Below are 18,846 nucleotides of genomic sequence, written 5' to 3'. Positions count from 1 at the left end.
AACTTAATGTATAAATTACGCTAATACCGAGAACAATCAACTGCACTCTGGAAAACTCGGCCCGGGAGAGCTTTAGGAGATGTCTGGAGGTACTGGATGGATTCTGGTTACTACAATCAAGACTTGTTTAGGGAGATTTTGGAAATTCCGGATAATAGAGCTTGCCAGTTGGTGAAGTGCCAGATAACAAAGCTTTTATTGTATTTGAACAGTCATGTTGCTAGCTAATGTTGCAAAGCTGAGGATAAAAAAATTCTGTGACCTCTGTGCTCAGATTTCCAATCTGCACTCCTAGTGTGAGAAAATCTGCCATGAGCAGGAATTTGCAAAGTCTTCCCTTAGCTTTAAATATCATGTCTCTATGTTGGTAGATAGTTTCTTTTTCAGCTCCTGAGCTTTGAAAAGTTTTGCAATGCGGTATAAGAGACATTTCGGGGAGGAGGTCTGTGAATATTTCCAGGGTTTGGTAAGTTTTTACAAAACATACGCTAATAAGACAGATATCACTCCGACAGTATCATGTTTTAAAAGCCAGTCAAAAATGTTGAAAAAAAGATTCCAAAGCAAATATTAATGGAACTAGTGCTATTTTCCTGGTGGGTTTTTTTGCTGCATAAATACTACTGGTTACCTACTACTAAAATATAGTATTGTTTTAAATGGTCACAGCGTTGTGAGCAAATTTCTAAAATGATATGGAAAATGATACGTTAAAAATTGCAAAAGAATGTAAAGTGGAGCCAAAGCAAAAAATGAGGGCTATACCAGACACTGTCTGACAGTACTAATTGTATATGTACCGCTTACCCATTTATTCTTTTTGATAAGTGATGATGACAGATCAGATCAAACACGCTGTATAAATGTTTAGTGTGTGGGAAGCTGAGAGTCAGTCGATATTGCTGGGAAATCCTGATCCGTGTTTTGGAGGTGCTCCTTGCTTAGTTAGTTGCCGGTGACTCGCCTGCAGGTTCTGGCGACCAGTTAATGACGGGAATTTTAGTGGATGACAGGGGAAATTCTGGCTCCTGTGTTTGGAGGCGTCTCACTCTCTCTCTCTCTCTCACCGCCTCTGTTTGCGGTGAGGAACTGATTTCTCAGCCACCGGCTGTACGTGCCTCAGCTAGAGGGCAACAATGTAACCGAAATAGCCGGGAGGATCGAGCAGGGCGGAGATACAGAGGGAGAGAGTGACAGCCCGGGGGAGAAGTGACAGCCCGGGAGGAGAGTGAGTGACAGCCTGGGAGAGAGAGAGAGTGACAGCCCAGGAGGGAGAGAGAGAGAGTGACAGCCTGGGAAAGAGAGTGTGACAGCCTAGGAGGAGAGACAGTGACAGCCTGCGAGGAGAAAGAGAGAGTGAGAGCCCGGGATAAGAGAGAGCGAGAGTGAGAGCCCGGGAGAGAGAGAGTGTGAGAGCCCGGGAGAGAGAGAGAGAGCCAGACAGTCCGGGAGGAGAGAGAGAGAGAGTGAAAACGCGGGAGAGAGAGAGAGAGCCAGACAGTCCGGGAGGAGAGAGAGAGAGAGTGACAACCCGAGAGAGAGAGAGAGAGTGACAGCCCGGGAGAAAAGAGAGAGAGAGAGAGAGAGACAGCCCGGGAGAAGAGAGAGGGAGTGACAACCCGGGAGAAGAGAGAGGGAGTGACAACCCGGGAGAAGAGAGAGAGAGAGAGCCTGGGAGAAGAGAGAGAGAGAGAGACAACCCGAGAGAAGAGTGAGAGAGAGAGAGAGACAACCCGAGAGAAGAGTGAGAGAGAGAGAGAGACAACCCGGGAGAAGAGAGAGAGGGAGTGACAACCCGAGAGAAGAGAGAGAGAGAGAGACAACCCGGGAGGAGAGAGAGAGAGAGAGAGTGACAGCCCGGGAGAAGAGAGAGAGAGAGAGAGTGACAACCCGGGAGGAGAGAGAGAGAGAGAGAGACAGCCCGGGAGGAGAGAGAGAGAGGGAGAGAGTGACAACCCGGGAGGAGAGAGGCAAGGAAGGTACCAGCCAGCCGGGACCATGGCGACTTACAGCCCCACCGACTATGAACGCACGGAAGCTTTTCTCGATGATAATTTAGACTTTGCACATTCATACTTTGTCCGGAAGGCCACGAGGTAAGAAGAGTTAAATGAGCATTTTACGGATTCGTGTACAAGTGATCGCACTGCTTTACGTCAGGGAAATGTGTGTTTTAATTTTAAATGACTGCAGCTTCTGTGGATTCAATGAAGGAAATTCATTTACAGATCCATGGTGGGATGTGGTAAGCGGTATGATAAAATGACAACTTTTTAGTGTTTAAAACGGGAGATTGCACAGTGAAAGATTACAAATTTAAAAATACTCGAATACAAATTAGCAGAAGATCCGCAAATACATTCGCCATAGTCTTGTTTAGGTTAGGTGTGGGGCTGGTTATTACTAGTATTGCTGCACAATCATATCAATGATAATACTTTAGAGGAACACTTACTATTTCCGTATTGTGTCATGTGCTGCCTGCAGGGTGCAAAGTTTGAATAACGTCGATTTCGTAGTATGACTGTTCACGGATTATCAAGCTAAAAATTACGTACAATATCAAGGAATCATCCTTTCCATCATGTTTTTTTTCCCCTGACACGGACATGCAAGACCAAATAATATTTCACAGCAGTAAGCAATAACACACCGTAGTTGATAGAGCAGAGTATTACACGTTGCAGCAGGCACAGCACGCGTCAGATGAAGATTATTATATCACTATTAGATAAATGATTCCTGATACGAAATTCATGGTGAAAATGTGATGTATTGTGGTGATATTTCAGAAGCAAGAAACAGTGATCACAGCAATCATAAACCTTTATTAATTAACTTAACTTCTAACCAGCAAAATACAAAAATTATCCGAAAGCATAGATTTTTCTGACAATTTAGCATTAAAAATTAAAATAGCATCATTTTAAAATTATGTCTTAGTAACTTAATTTTTCAGTAGTTGCCTTTTAAGATATAGCTTACTATTCATCAAATAAATATTTGATTTTCTCGGTAGAACAGACAAATCATTGCAGCATTGTAAATGCTGTAAGGGTTTGTTCCCTTTTACTTTATAAAGACTTATGGGATTTTCAATTATCCCAATAGGAAAGCTTTCCTATTGGGCTTTTGTAACTATTGTAATTATCAATATAGAATTTCATCGCTAACAGCAAATGTTGAAGATTATAGTCATTATCCTTTTAAACTAGTTTTTAAATGAGTGAAGAACCATATGCAAATATGCTACTTAATTAGTTTATTTAAGGGAATAAAACATTGTAACAATGCTGTTACACAGTCATTTGCTACATATTAATTGACTTTTGTCATTTTCTTACAAAAACATGCTGTTTGTAGAGAAAAGTAGGTGTTTGTTGAAGGAAATGGCATACTAAACACAGTTCTCCTATAAACACTGAACAGTGCCTGGAGAGTCTTTTGAAAGATGCTTTGCTAACTCTTGTAGCCCCATCATTGCCAAGAGAGCAACACAGAAAGACAATGCTTCGATTAATGAACCCATGAACAGATTGCATTTCCAGAAATCAATCAACTTTTTCAGTTTTTTTTCTTTTGAATTTCTATTTGCACATGCAATTACTTATTTTTAAACATTGTTAATCAAATGTTAAACAGAGGAATGTTTCAAAAAATGAGAAACGATTAACAATCTGCCAATGTAAGTAGCATTCAGAGGTTGTAACAAGAAGCAGAAATTATTCTCACTGTGTGTGCATCTGCTTGACCAGATTGGCTGATGAGATGATTAAAGGAGCAGTCTTCCATAATAAGATATATGTGCTTCAAAAATTCATAAATAAAATTGGTAACCTGCCAAGAATGGTATTTCTTTCTGTTGATGGTATTATTGGATGTTGTGATATTGAGGAATTATTGAGCTGACATTATGTAGAATCTGAAGCAGCTCTAGATAAATGAATATATTACTACTGATATTGGTTTGTCTCATTTTTTACTGTTATCCTCAGTAACTCATCCAAGCCAGTAGCTATGAAGAATAGTTTGCATTATATGTATGGAATTTAAATTGACAGAAAGAGAGAAATATGTAAAAGGATAAGTAGGTTGAACTGCAACTTTTGTCAGGTAACTAAACTATGTTCTTTGGAAGAAAGATTATGTTGACATATTTTACCATGTTTATGAAGGAAATGAATAAGTTTGAAGTACAGGATTTTTTGTTTTGCAAAACCAGGAGTAACAGGGAACACATTTTTGCCTAAAAGGCAAGTAGCTGATTTTTACTTGAGGAGTAACATCTTTATGCTTAGAATTTTTGCGGATAATTTTAATCTAACCCACCCATTGGGAAACTGACAGGGTCAGGGATGGATTGGAGGGAGGAATCTGTATGTATGAGGTTGAGCTACTTACAATGAAAGAGGAAGAACATAACATTGATAATCAAGGATTCTTCCTCATTCATTTAAGTTTGACATTTTATGAATATGAATGAGGAAGTATTAACTCTAAGGCAAACTAGTAGCACCTTTATTCCAAAGTGCTTGTCAAATTGAATTATTAATTCAAGACAACACAGGTTACTCAGCGTATCTGCTGCATGGGTAAAATTTAGAGTAAACTTTTAAATATTTACCATCAGCTAGAAAAAGCAGAAGTATGGTGTACCGTAAGTTTATTAAGTGGATTAGAACCATTTGCCACCAAATAAAATAGAGTTGCTTGGATTGGTAACTTCCTTTTGTGTATTTATATAAACCAAGACTGTACATACACCAACAAATTGATATTGCCTTTCAAGGGAATAAATATACATTAGCAGCTATCAGTTGGTCACTATAATATCTTGAAATACATAAAACACAGACTGTTAAGCCAGCAATTTGAGGTGCAAACATAGGACAAGGATCTCCATAGATGTTGTACATATAATGTTATTTAGGTTCTAGTATAACCAATAGCAAATCTGTGTGGCTTCCTTGCACAGGGATTAGGGGTCAGTTCTGCTTTGACTACTGATATGCAAATTCTGTTACTGTGTTGTCTAACCACACCCTTATCAATTTCCTGTAGATTTTTCATACTGACAATATTACAGTTAAACTTCCCCCTGCTCCATTGTAAAATACAATGCCCCACCTAGCCTGTCAATATGTAGCATTTTTTTTTGTGTGAGTGATTTCAAAATTGCCAGTGATCTTTGTAGTTTATTTGTCCTGAAACCTCATTTTATTTTCAACCATAGTTGTTATTTAATATTCCCTGTCGACTACTTTAATCACCTCTTCAAAAAATTCATTCAGGTTTGTCAGACATGACCTGCCCTTTAACAAATCCATACTGGCTCTCAGCAATCAGCCTTTTAGGGGTATAAATTGGTCTGTATTACGTTTAATACTTTTTTGAACATCTTCCACTGATCTTCTGTCACTTTACCTATTAACAGATTTGCTTGTTTTTCTCTGGACACTCTTTGTCTCATCACATTGAAGTCAGCCTTACCTAAATGTGGAATCTTAGTCGCTGTTCCATGTTTCTCTCTTTCAAACACAACGTTAAACTTGATCATATTATGATCGCTATTAGATAAATGTTCACGCACCATTAGGCTATTCACTAAATCTGGCTCACTACTCATCTAGTATAACATGCCTCCTTGCTGGTTCTAGGACATGTTATTGCAGAAGGCTATCTGGACACACTCAAGAAATTCACTAGCTCTCTGACATGTGCTAGTCTGCTTACCCCAATCTATATGAAAGTTAAAATCCTCCATTAAAACCACTCTGCCTTTGGTACATGCTTGTGTAATCTTTGCATTTATACAAAGCTGCTACCAGGGGGCATCATTTCCATTACAGTCTTAAATCCTTTTGTATTTCTTAATTCTACCCAAAAAGTTTCCACTGCTTGCTTACTCCATGCTTTTGTAAAAAGAATGCTTATTTAGGCCACACACCTTGTCCTTCTGCTCTAACGTTTTATTCATCTGCTTTTTATTTCTGTCTCCTGGTTCAATTACTTTACATCTTTTCATTTTCTATTTTTCTGTTGTGTGTAGAGCATAATTTCTTGCTGTTACTCTGCACTCTTCCCTTTTGTTTGCCTTGGAACTATTATTTATACTACCTTTTCCACCTGAGCACTCCCCGCTCCATTTATTCATTTAAAATCTTTGAGCCACCTTGTTTATCATTTCTGCTAAGACCTGGACTCAACCTAGTTCAGGTGGAGCTGTCCCAACAGTATGTTTCCTTTCTATCTCGGTACTGGTGCCAGTGTCCCATAAAATGAACCCTCCGTTCCCACACCACTCCTTCAGCCATGTGTTCACCTCCCTAATCTGCTTATTACACTTATCTGCCAAACTGCACGTGGCTCAGATAATAACCCAGAGCTTATAACCCTTTGAGGTCCTGTCCTTTAATTTAACTCCTCGTTCCTGGTACTTTTCAAACAGAGTTTCTTACCCACTCTTCCCTATGTTGTTGGTTCCAACATGGATCACACTGACTGGCTCCTCCTCCTCTGTCTCCAGTATCCTTTCAGGCTGGTTCAAGGTGCCCTTCACCTTGGCACCAGGTAGGCAACATGCCATGTGGGACTTTCGATACTGCTGACAAAAGATATTATCTGTCCCCCTAATTATTGAATCCCCTACAACTATCATATTACACTTCCATTCCTCCTCCCCACTTTGGACAACCTCCTATTCCAAGGTGTCATGGTCCACATTCTGGCTGTTCTTCCAACACTCTTTATCCTTATCCTCACAGGTATCAAGTACATTATATTTGTTAGATTGAATCAGTTTCTGCAGATCCTCGTTCTCTGTCTCACCTGGGTTTTTCTTACATGCACACTGTCATCACATCAATCCCATTCTGAACTTGCACCTCTCTACGAGGTGTCACTGCAGTCTGGAGCCAACTGTCTAGATACTTCTCTCCCTCCCTTATGTGTTGGAGTGTCTCCAACCTGCACTCCAACTCAATGGGCCGAATTTTCAATACATGGGTGAGGGTGGGAATGGAGGCGGACAGGCCCACAATTTCACACTGCGCAGCAATATGACAGAATTCCAATACGTTACCGATGCACAGCGATTTTAGAAACAAAGTCAGGAAACGGGTCACGGCAAATATGACAAATGACTAATTGATCATGTAAACGAGCTATTTATCAACTCGTTAAGGGCCAGCTTACAGGAGGCATATGAACTGTGAAGGGTCTCTAGCACATCAGTGAGGAGGAGGCAGCAACACATCATGGAACCAGTTGTGGTTGCAGGAGAATATCATAAGGCAGTATAAAAGGTTAGAGAGGCACACATGCATTGGCACACAGTTGCCATTGTGTGAGCAGAGCTCTCTGAGCATTTGGACTGTGAGGATGGGTGCACTTGGTGGGGGTGGGGGGGGGGGGGGGGTGGTGTTGTGAGCCTGCAGGGACCATGTGGGCACAAAAGGGTTTTTCAGAAAGCCCTGACAGTCGAGCTGATGGCAAGCCAGGTCAGTTCTGGACATGGAAACAAGCTATTCTGAGATAGGGATGAATAGAAACAAAGAGCAGCACCTGCAGCAGCAGGTGAAGACCCCTGGCTACGAGGAGCATAGGGATGAGGAACGAGTGGCAGGAAGGCAACAAAGGCGATACCCTCAGCATAGGGTGTACAGCCAAAGAATAATCTACCTTGATATGTAAGAGCATCAGTGCTGCAGGAAGTTTACCTATCAAGGCAGTTTGTTTTTATTCATTCAAGGGATTGGGCATCACTGGCAAGGCCAGCATTTGTTGTCCAATCCAAATTACCCTTGACAACTGAGTGGCTTGCTAGGCCATTTCAGAGGGAAGTTAAAAGTCAACAACTTTGCTGTGTGTCTGGAGTCACATGTAGGCCAGACCAGGTAAGGACTGTAAATTTCCTTCCCTAAAGGACATTAGCAAACTAGATGGGTTTTTATGATAATCGATGATAATTTCATGGCACCATTACTAGCTTTCAATTCCAGATTGTTATTTATTAATTGAATTCATTAATTAATTGAATTTAAATTCCACCAGATGCCATGGTGGGATCTGAACCCATGTTCCCAGGGCATTAACCTGGGCCTCTGGATGACTAGTTCAGTGACTTTACCAGTATTCCACCATCTCCAGATGGTTTCTGTCATGTGTTCTCTTGTTGAGGATCACCTCAGGCCTCATAGATCTCATTAGCATGCCCTACCAGTAACCATCAAAGTCACAGTGACTTTGAACTTCTTCGCCTCTGGATCATTCCAAGGATCTGCAGAGGACCTTGGTGGCATTTCTCAGGTGGCAGCACATCATTGCATAAGGCAGATCATGGATGCCCTGTTTGAGAGGGCAGGGGAGTATGTAGAGTTTCCAATGGATGGGGCAATGCAGGCACAAAGGGCAGTGGGATTTGCCTCCATCTCTTCATTCCTGCAGGGGATCATCGATTGTACTCATGTGACCTTCACGGCACCGAGTGAGGAGTCAGAGAAATTCCTCAATAGGAATAGCTTCCACTTCCTAAATGGTCAGCTGGTCTGTGACCACAACAAGCCCTTTATGCAGGTGTGTACACGCTCTCCTGGTAGCTGCCATGACACCTTCATCCTCCAACAATCGTAAGTGCCACAGCTCTTCATGGCACCAGTGAGAATCCTTGGATCATTGCTCGGGGATAAGGGATATCCATTAATAGATGGCTTCTGACACCTTTGAGTTTCCCTGCCATGATCGATACATTCTGGTCACAAGGACAACGATGGAGCAAGCCATCGAACATTTGAAGATGTCGTTCCAATGCCTTGACTGGCTGGGTGGAGTCCTCCAGTTCAGCCCCTCAAGGGTGTTGCACTTTATGGTGGTCTGCTGCACTCTCCATAACATGGCCCTGCTGAGAGGTGGAGGCTTTGAAGAGGGAGAAGCACTGGAATGGCACAGTTCCTCGGAGGGGGAGGAGGAGAAGATGAAGTGGAGAACGGTGTCCATGCTGTTCAGGGAGTTCATTGGGGTTGCCACAGGAGTCAGGAACTCATCAGGTTGGTATGGATGCGAGAGCCACTCTGCTGCAGGCACGTTTCACCTGAACCTGCCCTGCAGGACAGTTTGCACTGTAAGTCACTTTCCCCCCCATGCACCTGGGAGAATCCAGTGATAGATGCTGAACCCAATGCTCTCTGTGCCAGTGCAAGCCCATCTGTGTCAAAGTGGGTGTCACCCCTCTCCTCCTTGTAAAGGGCATCCGTGATCTGCCTAATGGCCTAATGAGATGCTGACTGTGAGATGCCACCTAGGTCCATAGCTGATCCCTGGAACAACCCAGTTGCATAGAAGTTTAGGGCAACAGAGATTTTGAGAGGTGAATTTAGGTTGTAAATCTGAGCATGGGCACTGTACCAGGGTGCAATTCAGTTATACTGAGAATTTTCTTCTAGCATCTGCTCAAACATTTCTTAAAATTATTTAAAGGAAAGCTAACGGATACATTTCAAAAGTTTTACTGAGATAAAATGTATACTTTTTTTAGAACAGAGGCTACATGTGTGTCAGAGTGATCGAGGGAAAATAAAATGACACTTCTGGTTACTCACCTGTTGTAGCTTTTGTTTTATGTATATACACAGTTTATCGATAAACTGTCGAAAATGAAATTGAGAGAGAGAGCAGGGACAGAGAGAGAGAGTAGCTGGTTTGAGGGTGAAAAAGAGGGTGGCTTTTTAACGTAATGTTATTTCTATTATCAACTCTTCACACTAATGATAGAATCTAACTATGAAAACTAGTCATCCTGTAATTACACCTTCTTGCCACCGGAAGCATTGACCACACACTTGTTATAGCTATTGCTTTATCTTTACAAACTTCAGAAAATGCTTCAATCGGAGGGCAGCAATGGGGGTGAAATTGGTCTTCGGTGGGAATGCAACATGGGCGACAATGAATCAGCCGATCGATTTTCACTCCATTTTCGTTTACATTAACTGCAAAATAGGCTGTCAATTTGTTATTGCCTGTTTTGCACCACTGCCGAAGACCAGCTTCACCAGAAAATTAGTTGAATTTTGAAGTGAACTGCATCTAATTAACATCATTCATCATCGCTGTTATTTTGACAGTTAGAAAATGTAAACATTTGAATCTATGATATCTGTGAGACATAGAGAGACGGTAAATCCGACTGAGAAATAAAGAGCAACAAATTCTCAGCCCCCTATTGGGTGGGAATGCAGAGGGACACAATAAAAATGGCAGTGCAGTACCTACTGCCCTGTTCCTGACAATATTTGAGTGTTTACCATTTTGTTAGGGGCCTTGAAAAGGGTGGCACTGGAGCCTGTCAGAAGCAGGCAGGAATCTGATTAGGCCACACACGTCGGGGTCCTATAAAATCTGTAGGAGTTCGATGCAATGTTGAAGTACTACTAGACTGAGCATTTGCTGTGCACATTTCTTCCATTGGTACATGGCGTCGAGGGACCAGTCCAGGCTATTCAAAAAAGAAGTTGTAAAAAGATTTTTCTGCTTCTAACCTGATGAAAGGAGTCAAGTGAAAACCTGGATTTTTTTTTTGTCCTAATTTGAAATACTTTTTTCCCAAATGAAAAACAACTAAGCTGAATTTTAAAACCTGTAATAATCCCCTGTGTTTTGCTGATGGTTAGTAATTCAAATGTTTAGATTTTGTTACAGGTAAGTATGGGAGAGCAAGAGACAGACAGCCATAAACAGAGATATATGTCCAGGTATCCATCACACAACACCAAATTCACAGATTCCATAAAAAGTGACAAACCAGTGCTGTCAGACCCATGCCCTGCCCTTTCCCTCACGACTGACATATACCAGGAATTCACCAATTGGGCAAACCTCACATTCCAACACCAATCATGCCAAACCTCATGTTGCTTTCCACAGTCCTGCCACACCCCAGGTTCTCCCTCGACAATGATGACAGATCAAGGGTTCCCCCACCCCATGCTACCAAACTCCTGCAGCTCTACCGCAGTAATGTCAAAATCCAGGATGCCATCCAATTCTGCCAAATCATTCTCAGTCATACCAAAGCCCAAGACCATCTCCCAGTTCTACCACAGCCCAGGACTGCCTCCAATACTGCCACAATACAAAACTGCCCCAAGTGCAGCAAAATCCCAAGACTCTTCCCCAATACTGCTTATCACCAAGGATAGAATTTCTGCAGGGGTTCCCTCCTCTCCCTTCACACCTGCTGGCATCACAGCAAACAAGAAAGTAGGTATGGCATGTGATCTCCAGAAATTGCTTGTTCAACCTTTGGGTATCAGAGAGGGATTTCCCAAGCTTCTTTTCTCCCTGAATTGATGTAGGCTATTCCCTTATTTTTTTTGTTTCCCCCAGGAGATTGTGTGGCTTTCAGTGCATGGGGGTGGGGGCAGGGGTAATGTGGGTCATGGTGCTTAGTTGCACCATGATGAAATGGCACAGGCACAAGGAACTGCTTGTCTTTTCCTGACTGTCATTTTGTATGCAACTTTGGTAGAAGAGCCGCAGAAACATAGAGTCATAGAGAGGTACAGCACTGAAACAGGCCCTTCAGCCCACCAAATCTGTGCTGCCCATCAACCACCCATTTATACTAATCCTACATTAATCCCTCTCACATCCCCACCTTCCCTCAATTCTCCTACCACCTACCTACACTAGGGGCAATTTACAATGGCCAATTTACCGATCAACCTGCGAGTCTTTGGCATGTGGGAGGAAACCAGAGCACCCGGAGAAAACCCACACAGGTCACAAGAAAAGCTTGTAAACTCCACACAGGCAGTACCCAGAACCAAACCCAGGTCGCTGGAGCTGTGAAGCTGTGATGCTAACCACTATGCCACCCTTTCAGGAATGGCATGTATGAGAGAGCCCCTGTGCAAATTGCTGGCATAGATATCTATCTCTAATTGGTGCTTCTTGCATACAATTTTGATGAAAATTAAATACAAAAATAAAGGAGAAAAATAAAATTAAGGCTGCTCACTTACAGTTGTCACCAAATAAAGGATAGAATTGTGGAAATCAACTCCCAAAGCAAAAAGATAAATCCCAGAATAGCATTTAATAAAAATAGAATTTGCCTTATTCAGTTATTGTAAATCAGTGGTCCTCATGTTGTCCATATATGGCATAAACATTCCTGTTGTTATAAAATTGTGAATCCCCTGACTGAATGTGAGCAACTCTATGGTAGTGTCTTTAAAACTGCTAGAAGGTGAAATTCTTCTGTTTATCAATTTTAGCAAAACCTCACTCTAAGAATTAATTAGTATTCACTATTTTATTGTCACAACAGCTTTTTCAATAATATTGAGAAATCTTACCCTTCTTTATATAACTAACTCACAGATGTGTTGTGAATTAAGAACTCAGTTTTCATTTTTATCCCCCTTCCCCCCCACCCCCCCCCCCCCCCCCCCCCCGCCACCCTGCCACCCGCTGTCCCATCCCATGCTCATGCTATGATGTTTTGTGCAAAGTTTCCTTTAAAAAGGTCTCAATAGTCAGGAACACATTTTAGCTTTGGATCAAGATGCAGAATAATGGTTTAAAACAAGAAAAATCCATTATTGCTTTCTATTATCATTCTTCTTCTGCTGTTGCTGATGTTAGCTGACAAACTCTTAATTTATATGTATGACATTTCCCTGTCTGTAATTGTGATGCAGGCATTAATTGGTTGGATTAAAATGACTTAACATTTCCTCTAAAGTAATAAATGGAGAATGTGCACGCACTGTTTTCCCATTAACATTAGCAGTAATTATTTCTCACTTTACTTTTTTGTTCATGTTGACAGCCAGATGAAAACATGACCTTCAGTTACATGTTAACTTCCAGTGGTGAAGATGTGTATTGTATTCTGGAGCTGTGATGAATAACAAATGCATAAAGAATATTTAAGATGATAAAAATATTTTTTTAATTTATAGATTCAGCACTGAAACAGGCCCTTTGGCCCACCGAGTCTGTGATGACCAAGAACTGCCCATTTTACTAACGCTACAGTACTCCCATATTCCCTACCACCTACCTACACCAGGGACAATTTACAATGGCCAATTTACCTATCACCTGCAAGTCTTTAGCGGTGGGAGGAAACCAGAGCACCCAGCGAAAACCCACACAGTCACAGGGAGAACTTACAAACTCTGCACAGGCAGTACCCAGAATCAAACCCGGGTCCCTAAAGCTGTGAGGCTGCAGTGCTAACCACTGTGCCGCCCTGCTAACCACTGTGCCATATGTTTTGTGTTTGATGCAATAACATTGATGGAAATGCAGTTTAACTACAGTGTTTAATAATGCACTGTTTTGACTGAGGACAGACTGATTAACCAAGACATTGTGCAGTAATACGTGATGGGGCATCAATCAATCACTGCTCTTTATAATGCCAGTAGTATTGGAAAGATGCCCACGAATGCTTGAGAGCACCATAGACTTTTCTCATTCTTTCGATCAACCTTTCCCTAAACCCATATTACAATACAGGAGCTGTCAGTTGCCAGCATTCGCCAGAGCTGGCGGGCAGCCATAAAGACAGGGCTAAATTGTGGCGAGTCGAAGAGACTTAGTAGTTGGCAGGAAAAAAGACAGAGGCGCAAGGGGAGAGCCAACTGTGCAACAGCCCCAACAAACAAATTTCTCTGCAGCACCTGTGGAAGAGCCTGTCACTCCAGAATTGGCCTTTATAGCCACTCCAGGCGCTGCTTCACAAACCACTGACCACCTCCAGGCGCGTATCCATTGTCTCTCGAGATAAGGAGGCCCAAAAGAGGCTGGATCATTATTAATTAAAGCTAATATTCCTGCATGAAATTTTGAATAAATTTAGGGTACAATTCATTTGAACAATTGGCAATTTGGACTGCAAAAATTTGATTGAAATAGACCCATGAGTCATACACAGGATAGATTATATGACCTCAATTCACAGATCATCACTAATCATATCTTTGAAGCATAGACACTGCACTGTACCTGACAGCCAATGGCTGAGGGATTTGATTGGCATCACTGTAGGGAATAACTGTTATCTAACTTTTTAATGTCTATAGAACTACCTTTTCTATATTTCCTTTTGGTTTTATCTCCAGTGTTTATCTCTATTTTTTTCTGTTATGAATTTACTGTTATAAATCAGTTGTGAAATATTTTGATAATCCACTGCAAATTAATCATGGACTAATCTGCAGGAGTGACACTGCTAGTATTAAAGATTCAATATAATGAATGGTGTGGGATGTCCTGCCAGAGGCTGTATTGACAACCACTCTCAGTATTAGCAAAACCCAGAATCAGCCCATGAACATTGTAGTATGTATATGTGCAAAATAACAAAAACTTTCCATTTGTTCGCATTTACTCTAAGGTCACACTTAATGGGCTGAATTTAGTGAGCCCACCACAGGTCCTGCCAGCAGACCCGGAAATAGGCGCCGTTCCCATTTGTCACGTGGGTGGCCGCCCGCCCCACTGCAATCACACAGCAGGCGGCCACTTTGCATAATAGAGGCGCGTGGCCCGTCCAATCATGTGGCAGGTGGCCACTTAGCGCAACATAGGTGCAGGCCCAGCCCACCCAGCAGGGGTGGCATTGAGACACCGAATATGATGTCAGATGACACTGGAGCAGGTTAAAGCCTGCCAGCTCTGCTTGCATTGTTTTCTTGCAGTCATTTACTGCTAACTGCTCAAAACTGAGACCCATTTTGTAGTGACTATGGACCCCCCAACCCTCCAAGGCAGGCCCCACAGGATGGCAGAGGCGAGTCATAGGGTTCCCCATGGTTTAATGATGCTTCCCTCCAGAATCTACTCTGGGCTGCAAGGAAAAGGCGGGAGGTTCTCTTCCCCAGCGATGGTCCTCCCACCTGTCCAAGCAAGCCTGGAGATTGTTGAGAAGGTCAGCAGCCATAAGGGTACTCCCCTGGAACTGGATACAGCACCACAAGAGGGTCAATGCCCTCCTTCATTCTGCCAAGGTGAGTGCTCCTCACCTGTCTCCTTTTTAGTGATTGCAAGTGGCTACACAGGTGGAAGTGCGACATGGGGAGGTAGGCACTACAACTGCACTGGCAGAAGGGATTTGGCATCACCTCATCCTGACAGATGCATGGCTGCCTTTCGGCCACAGGCTATCTTCTTTCACAGTTCATCCCAACTTAACTCCCCTGAGAGTGAACAGCAGCATGAGCAACATGTGAAAGCCCAGTAGGGGGCAAGGGGCTGACACTAGCAGATCTGTCATTCTGATCTCTCTGTGAAGTATGACCATCTCCATCTTTCCTCTTGTAGGACAAGAGGGTCCACAACAGGAGGGAGTCAGACTGAACAGGCAGAGGCATTCCGGATCATCGGCCTCTCACCACAGCAGAGGAAGCAGCATTAGAATTGGCAATGACACAGGGCAGCTGCACCATATCAGATGGAGAGTTTGGAGTCGCTGCGTAAGAGAGTGAGAATTGGCTTCTATTGACATACAGTTCACTTCTGGAGACCCACGAAATATGTGGTTGGCATGATGAGATCTCCACAGCCTAACCCATATTCATTTGTGTTTTCTCATGCAGGTCAGCAACCACAGGAAACTCAACCAGAAGGGGCCAAACATCCACCTCTAAGAAGGAACACTCAGAGGATGCACCATCCCATGACTCTCTGGCACCTTCCATCAGCACAGATACTTTCACCTTTTCTGCTCAGCTGTAGAATTAGGGCCGCAAGCTGGTGAGAGCACCGCACACGACCCAAGCAGCTGGCTGAAGCTGAGGCAGGGGACTGTGAGTGGCCAGGCCTATGCTGAGCCCCAGGCTCATGATGAGCTTTTGGTGTCGACAGCATAGGGCATGTTGGGAGACAGTGGCGTAGTGGTATCGTCACTGGACTAGTAACTTGGAGACCTAGGGTTTTGCTCTGCAGACATGGGTTCGAATCCTGCCATGACAGAAAGTGGAATTTGAGTTGATGAACAAATCTGGAATGATAAAGCGAGTCTAATGATGGTCATGAAACCATTATTGATTGTTGTAAAAACCCATCTGTTTCACTAATGTCTTTTAGAAAAGGAAATGTGCTGTTCTTACCTGGTCTGGACTACATTGGACTCTAGATCCACAGCAATGTGGTTGATTCTGAAGTGTCTTCTGAGATGGCATTGCAAGCCACTCAGTTCAAGGGCAATTAGGGATGGGCAATAAATGCTGGCCTAGCCAACAGCGCCCACATCCCATGAACGAATAAAAAAAAAAGAGAATGGTAAGGCAACAACTGGTGGAGATGCCATGCGTAGCCATGAGTGAATGATGGAACAGTCCATCCATGCCATGAGTGCTGCCATGCCTCAGGCATGCAAGAGCATGGCTTCCTCCATTGAGAGGTTGGCGACCCTTATGGAGAGCCAGCTCCCACAGACCTGTACACCATTGCCTCAGCCACGAGCTCAATGCAGCAGTGGCAAGGCGTGAGAAGGACAAGGAGCCTGGAGTCTTCTCCAGCTGCTCGTCCTTCTCTGATGAGCAGGGATGTTCATGAGCCTTGAAAGGGAGGAATGTGGACAGCAAGCCCAGCTTCAGCAGCCATGATACCTGAGGAGAGTCCTGCACCAGTGAATGAAACTCTCAGGCAGCCAGAGGACGGCCGCAAAAGTCACCACAGGCCAAGGGCTATCATCTAGTCCAGCTCATAGAAGCAATCGCAAACATATAAAGAAAAGCACCTAGAGACACTTGGGGGTTCATGGGTGTTTGATATCTGACATGTAATGCTTCATAAAAAGTTCTTTTGTTCAAGCCATTAACATCTATTGTGTAAAAGTGATTATTCTATCATGCCTTATTTGTGAGCTTCTGTCTTCACTCTTCCCCCTTAGTGGATGCCAATGTAAGCACAGCACTCATTTAAATATGATCTCCCATGGGCACTAGCGTCTGGTTCAGTTGGGCACCAGACACAGAACACAATTGGAAAGGAGGCACCAGACTGCATGGATTGAGGTCAGTTTTTATTGGTTTCTCTGTGAGTGGACAGCAAAGTGATTGGAAGTGAAATTCTATCCCTGAAGGTGAGTGGGTTGCCTGAAAAGCTGTGGCACCTGAGACTGTCAAAGTATGTAAGTGTCAAGGCTGCTTCCCGGGAAGCAGGCACATACCTGCAAGAATCACTTTTGGTGGTCGCAGATCAGTTGAACGTTGATGGAATGAAAGCCCCTCCTGTTGATGAAGGCAGCTGGCCACTCCAAGGGAGCCTTCGTAAGAACATAAGAAATAGGAACAGGAGTCGGCCATTCGGTCCTTCGGGCCCGTCCCGCCATTCAATGAGATCATGGCTGATCTTCTACTTCAACACCATTTTCCAGCACTGTTCCCATATCCCTTAATGTTTTTACTATGTAGAAATCTGTCAATCTCTGTCTTGAACATATGAATGACTGAACCTCCACAGCCCTCTGGGACAGAGAATTCCAAAGATTCACCACCCTCTGAGTGAAGAAATTCCTCTTCACCTCAGTCCAAAATGGCCTGCCCCTTATTCTGAGACTTCCCCTGTTTCTAGACTTCCCAGTTAGGGGAAACATCCTTCCTGCATCTACCCTGTCGAGCCTTGTAAGAATTTTGTTTGCTTGAATGAGATCACCACGCATTCTTCTAAACTCCAGATAATAAAGGCCCAGACTATTTCACCTTTCCTCATAGGACAGTCCCTCCATCCCAGGAATTAATTTGGTGAACCTTTGTTGCACTCCCTCTATGGCAGGTATATCTTTCCTTAGGTAAGGAGACAAAACTGCACACAATACTCCAGGTGTGGTCTCACCAAGGCTCTATATAATTGCAGTATGGCATCTTTACTCCTGTACTCAAATCATCTAGTAATAAAGGCCAACATACCATTTGCCTTCTTAATTGATTGCTGTTCCTGTATGTTAGCTCATGAACAAGGACACCCAAGTCCCTTTGAAGTTCAACACTTCCCAGCCACTAAAATAAAAGCAAAATACTGCAGATGCTGGAAATCTGATATAAAAACAAGAAATGCTGGAAATACTCAGCAGGTCTGGCAGCATCTGTGGAGAGAGAAGCAGAGTTAATGTTTCAGGTCAGTCACCCTTCTTCAGAACTGACAAATATTAGAAATGTAAAAGGTTTTAAGCAAGTAAAGCAGGGGTGGGCAAAAGATAAAGGAGAAGGTGTTGATAGGACAAGGTCACAGAGAATAACTGACCAGAAGGTCATGGAGCAAAGGCATACGGTATGTTAATGGTGTGCTGAAAGACAAAGCATTAGTACAGAGAGGGTATGAATTGACTGTAAAGCATAAAGCATTCCAAGCACAAACATTAAAAACATTTAAAAAAAAACAGAAACAGTGGGTAGGCACAGTAGAAACAAGCTAACCAAACTAAAAAAAATTGAAAATAAAATAACCAAATAAAAAAGAAAAAAAGAAAAAATAACTAAACATAAAAAGGGGATCCGGTCATGCTCTGAAATGATTGAATTCAATGTTCATTCTGGCAGGCTGTAGCGTGCCTAATTGGTAAATCGGTGATTTCAATAATTTCAGAGCATGACGCCCCCCCCCCCCCCCCACTTTTTATGTTTAGTTATTTTTTCTTTTTTTCTTTTTTCTTTTTTATTTGGTTATTTTATTTTAGTTTTTTTTAGTTTGGTTAGTTTGTTTCTACTGTGCCTACCCACTGCTTCTGTTTTGTTAAAATGTTTTTAATGTTTGTACTTGGAGCGCTTTGTGCTTTACAATCAATTCACACCCTCTCTGTACCAACGCATTGTCTTTCAGCACACCTTTAAC

At 42.8% G+C, this 18,846-nt stretch overlaps 1 protein-coding gene across 4 annotated transcripts in view; it reads left to right on the top strand.

Annotated features, from left to right (window-relative positions):
- The first annotated feature begins 402 nt into the window (after window positions 1–402).
- The window catches only part of pde5ab (phosphodiesterase 5A, cGMP-specific, b), a 172,437-nt gene continuing 153,993 nt past the window's right edge, over window positions 403–18,846 (top strand). For 3 of the 4 annotated variants that reach the window (XM_068039281.1, XM_068039272.1, XM_068039298.1), the window contains exon 1: window positions 918–2,096. In XM_068039281.1, coding sequence (XP_067895382.1) covers window positions 1,999–2,096 — 98 coding nt within the window. In that variant the 5' untranslated portion in view covers window positions 918–1,998. Of the gene's footprint in view, window positions 467–917; window positions 2,097–18,846 lie in introns of those variants that run through there. The other variant, XM_068039289.1, reaches the window with a different exon arrangement.

This window comes from Heterodontus francisci, chromosome 1 (genome assembly GCF_036365525.1).
Source record: "Heterodontus francisci isolate sHetFra1 chromosome 1, sHetFra1.hap1, whole genome shotgun sequence".
Lineage (NCBI taxonomy): Eukaryota > Metazoa > Chordata > Chondrichthyes > Heterodontiformes > Heterodontidae > Heterodontus > Heterodontus francisci.
This window is presented reverse-complemented; position numbering and strand designations above follow the sequence as displayed.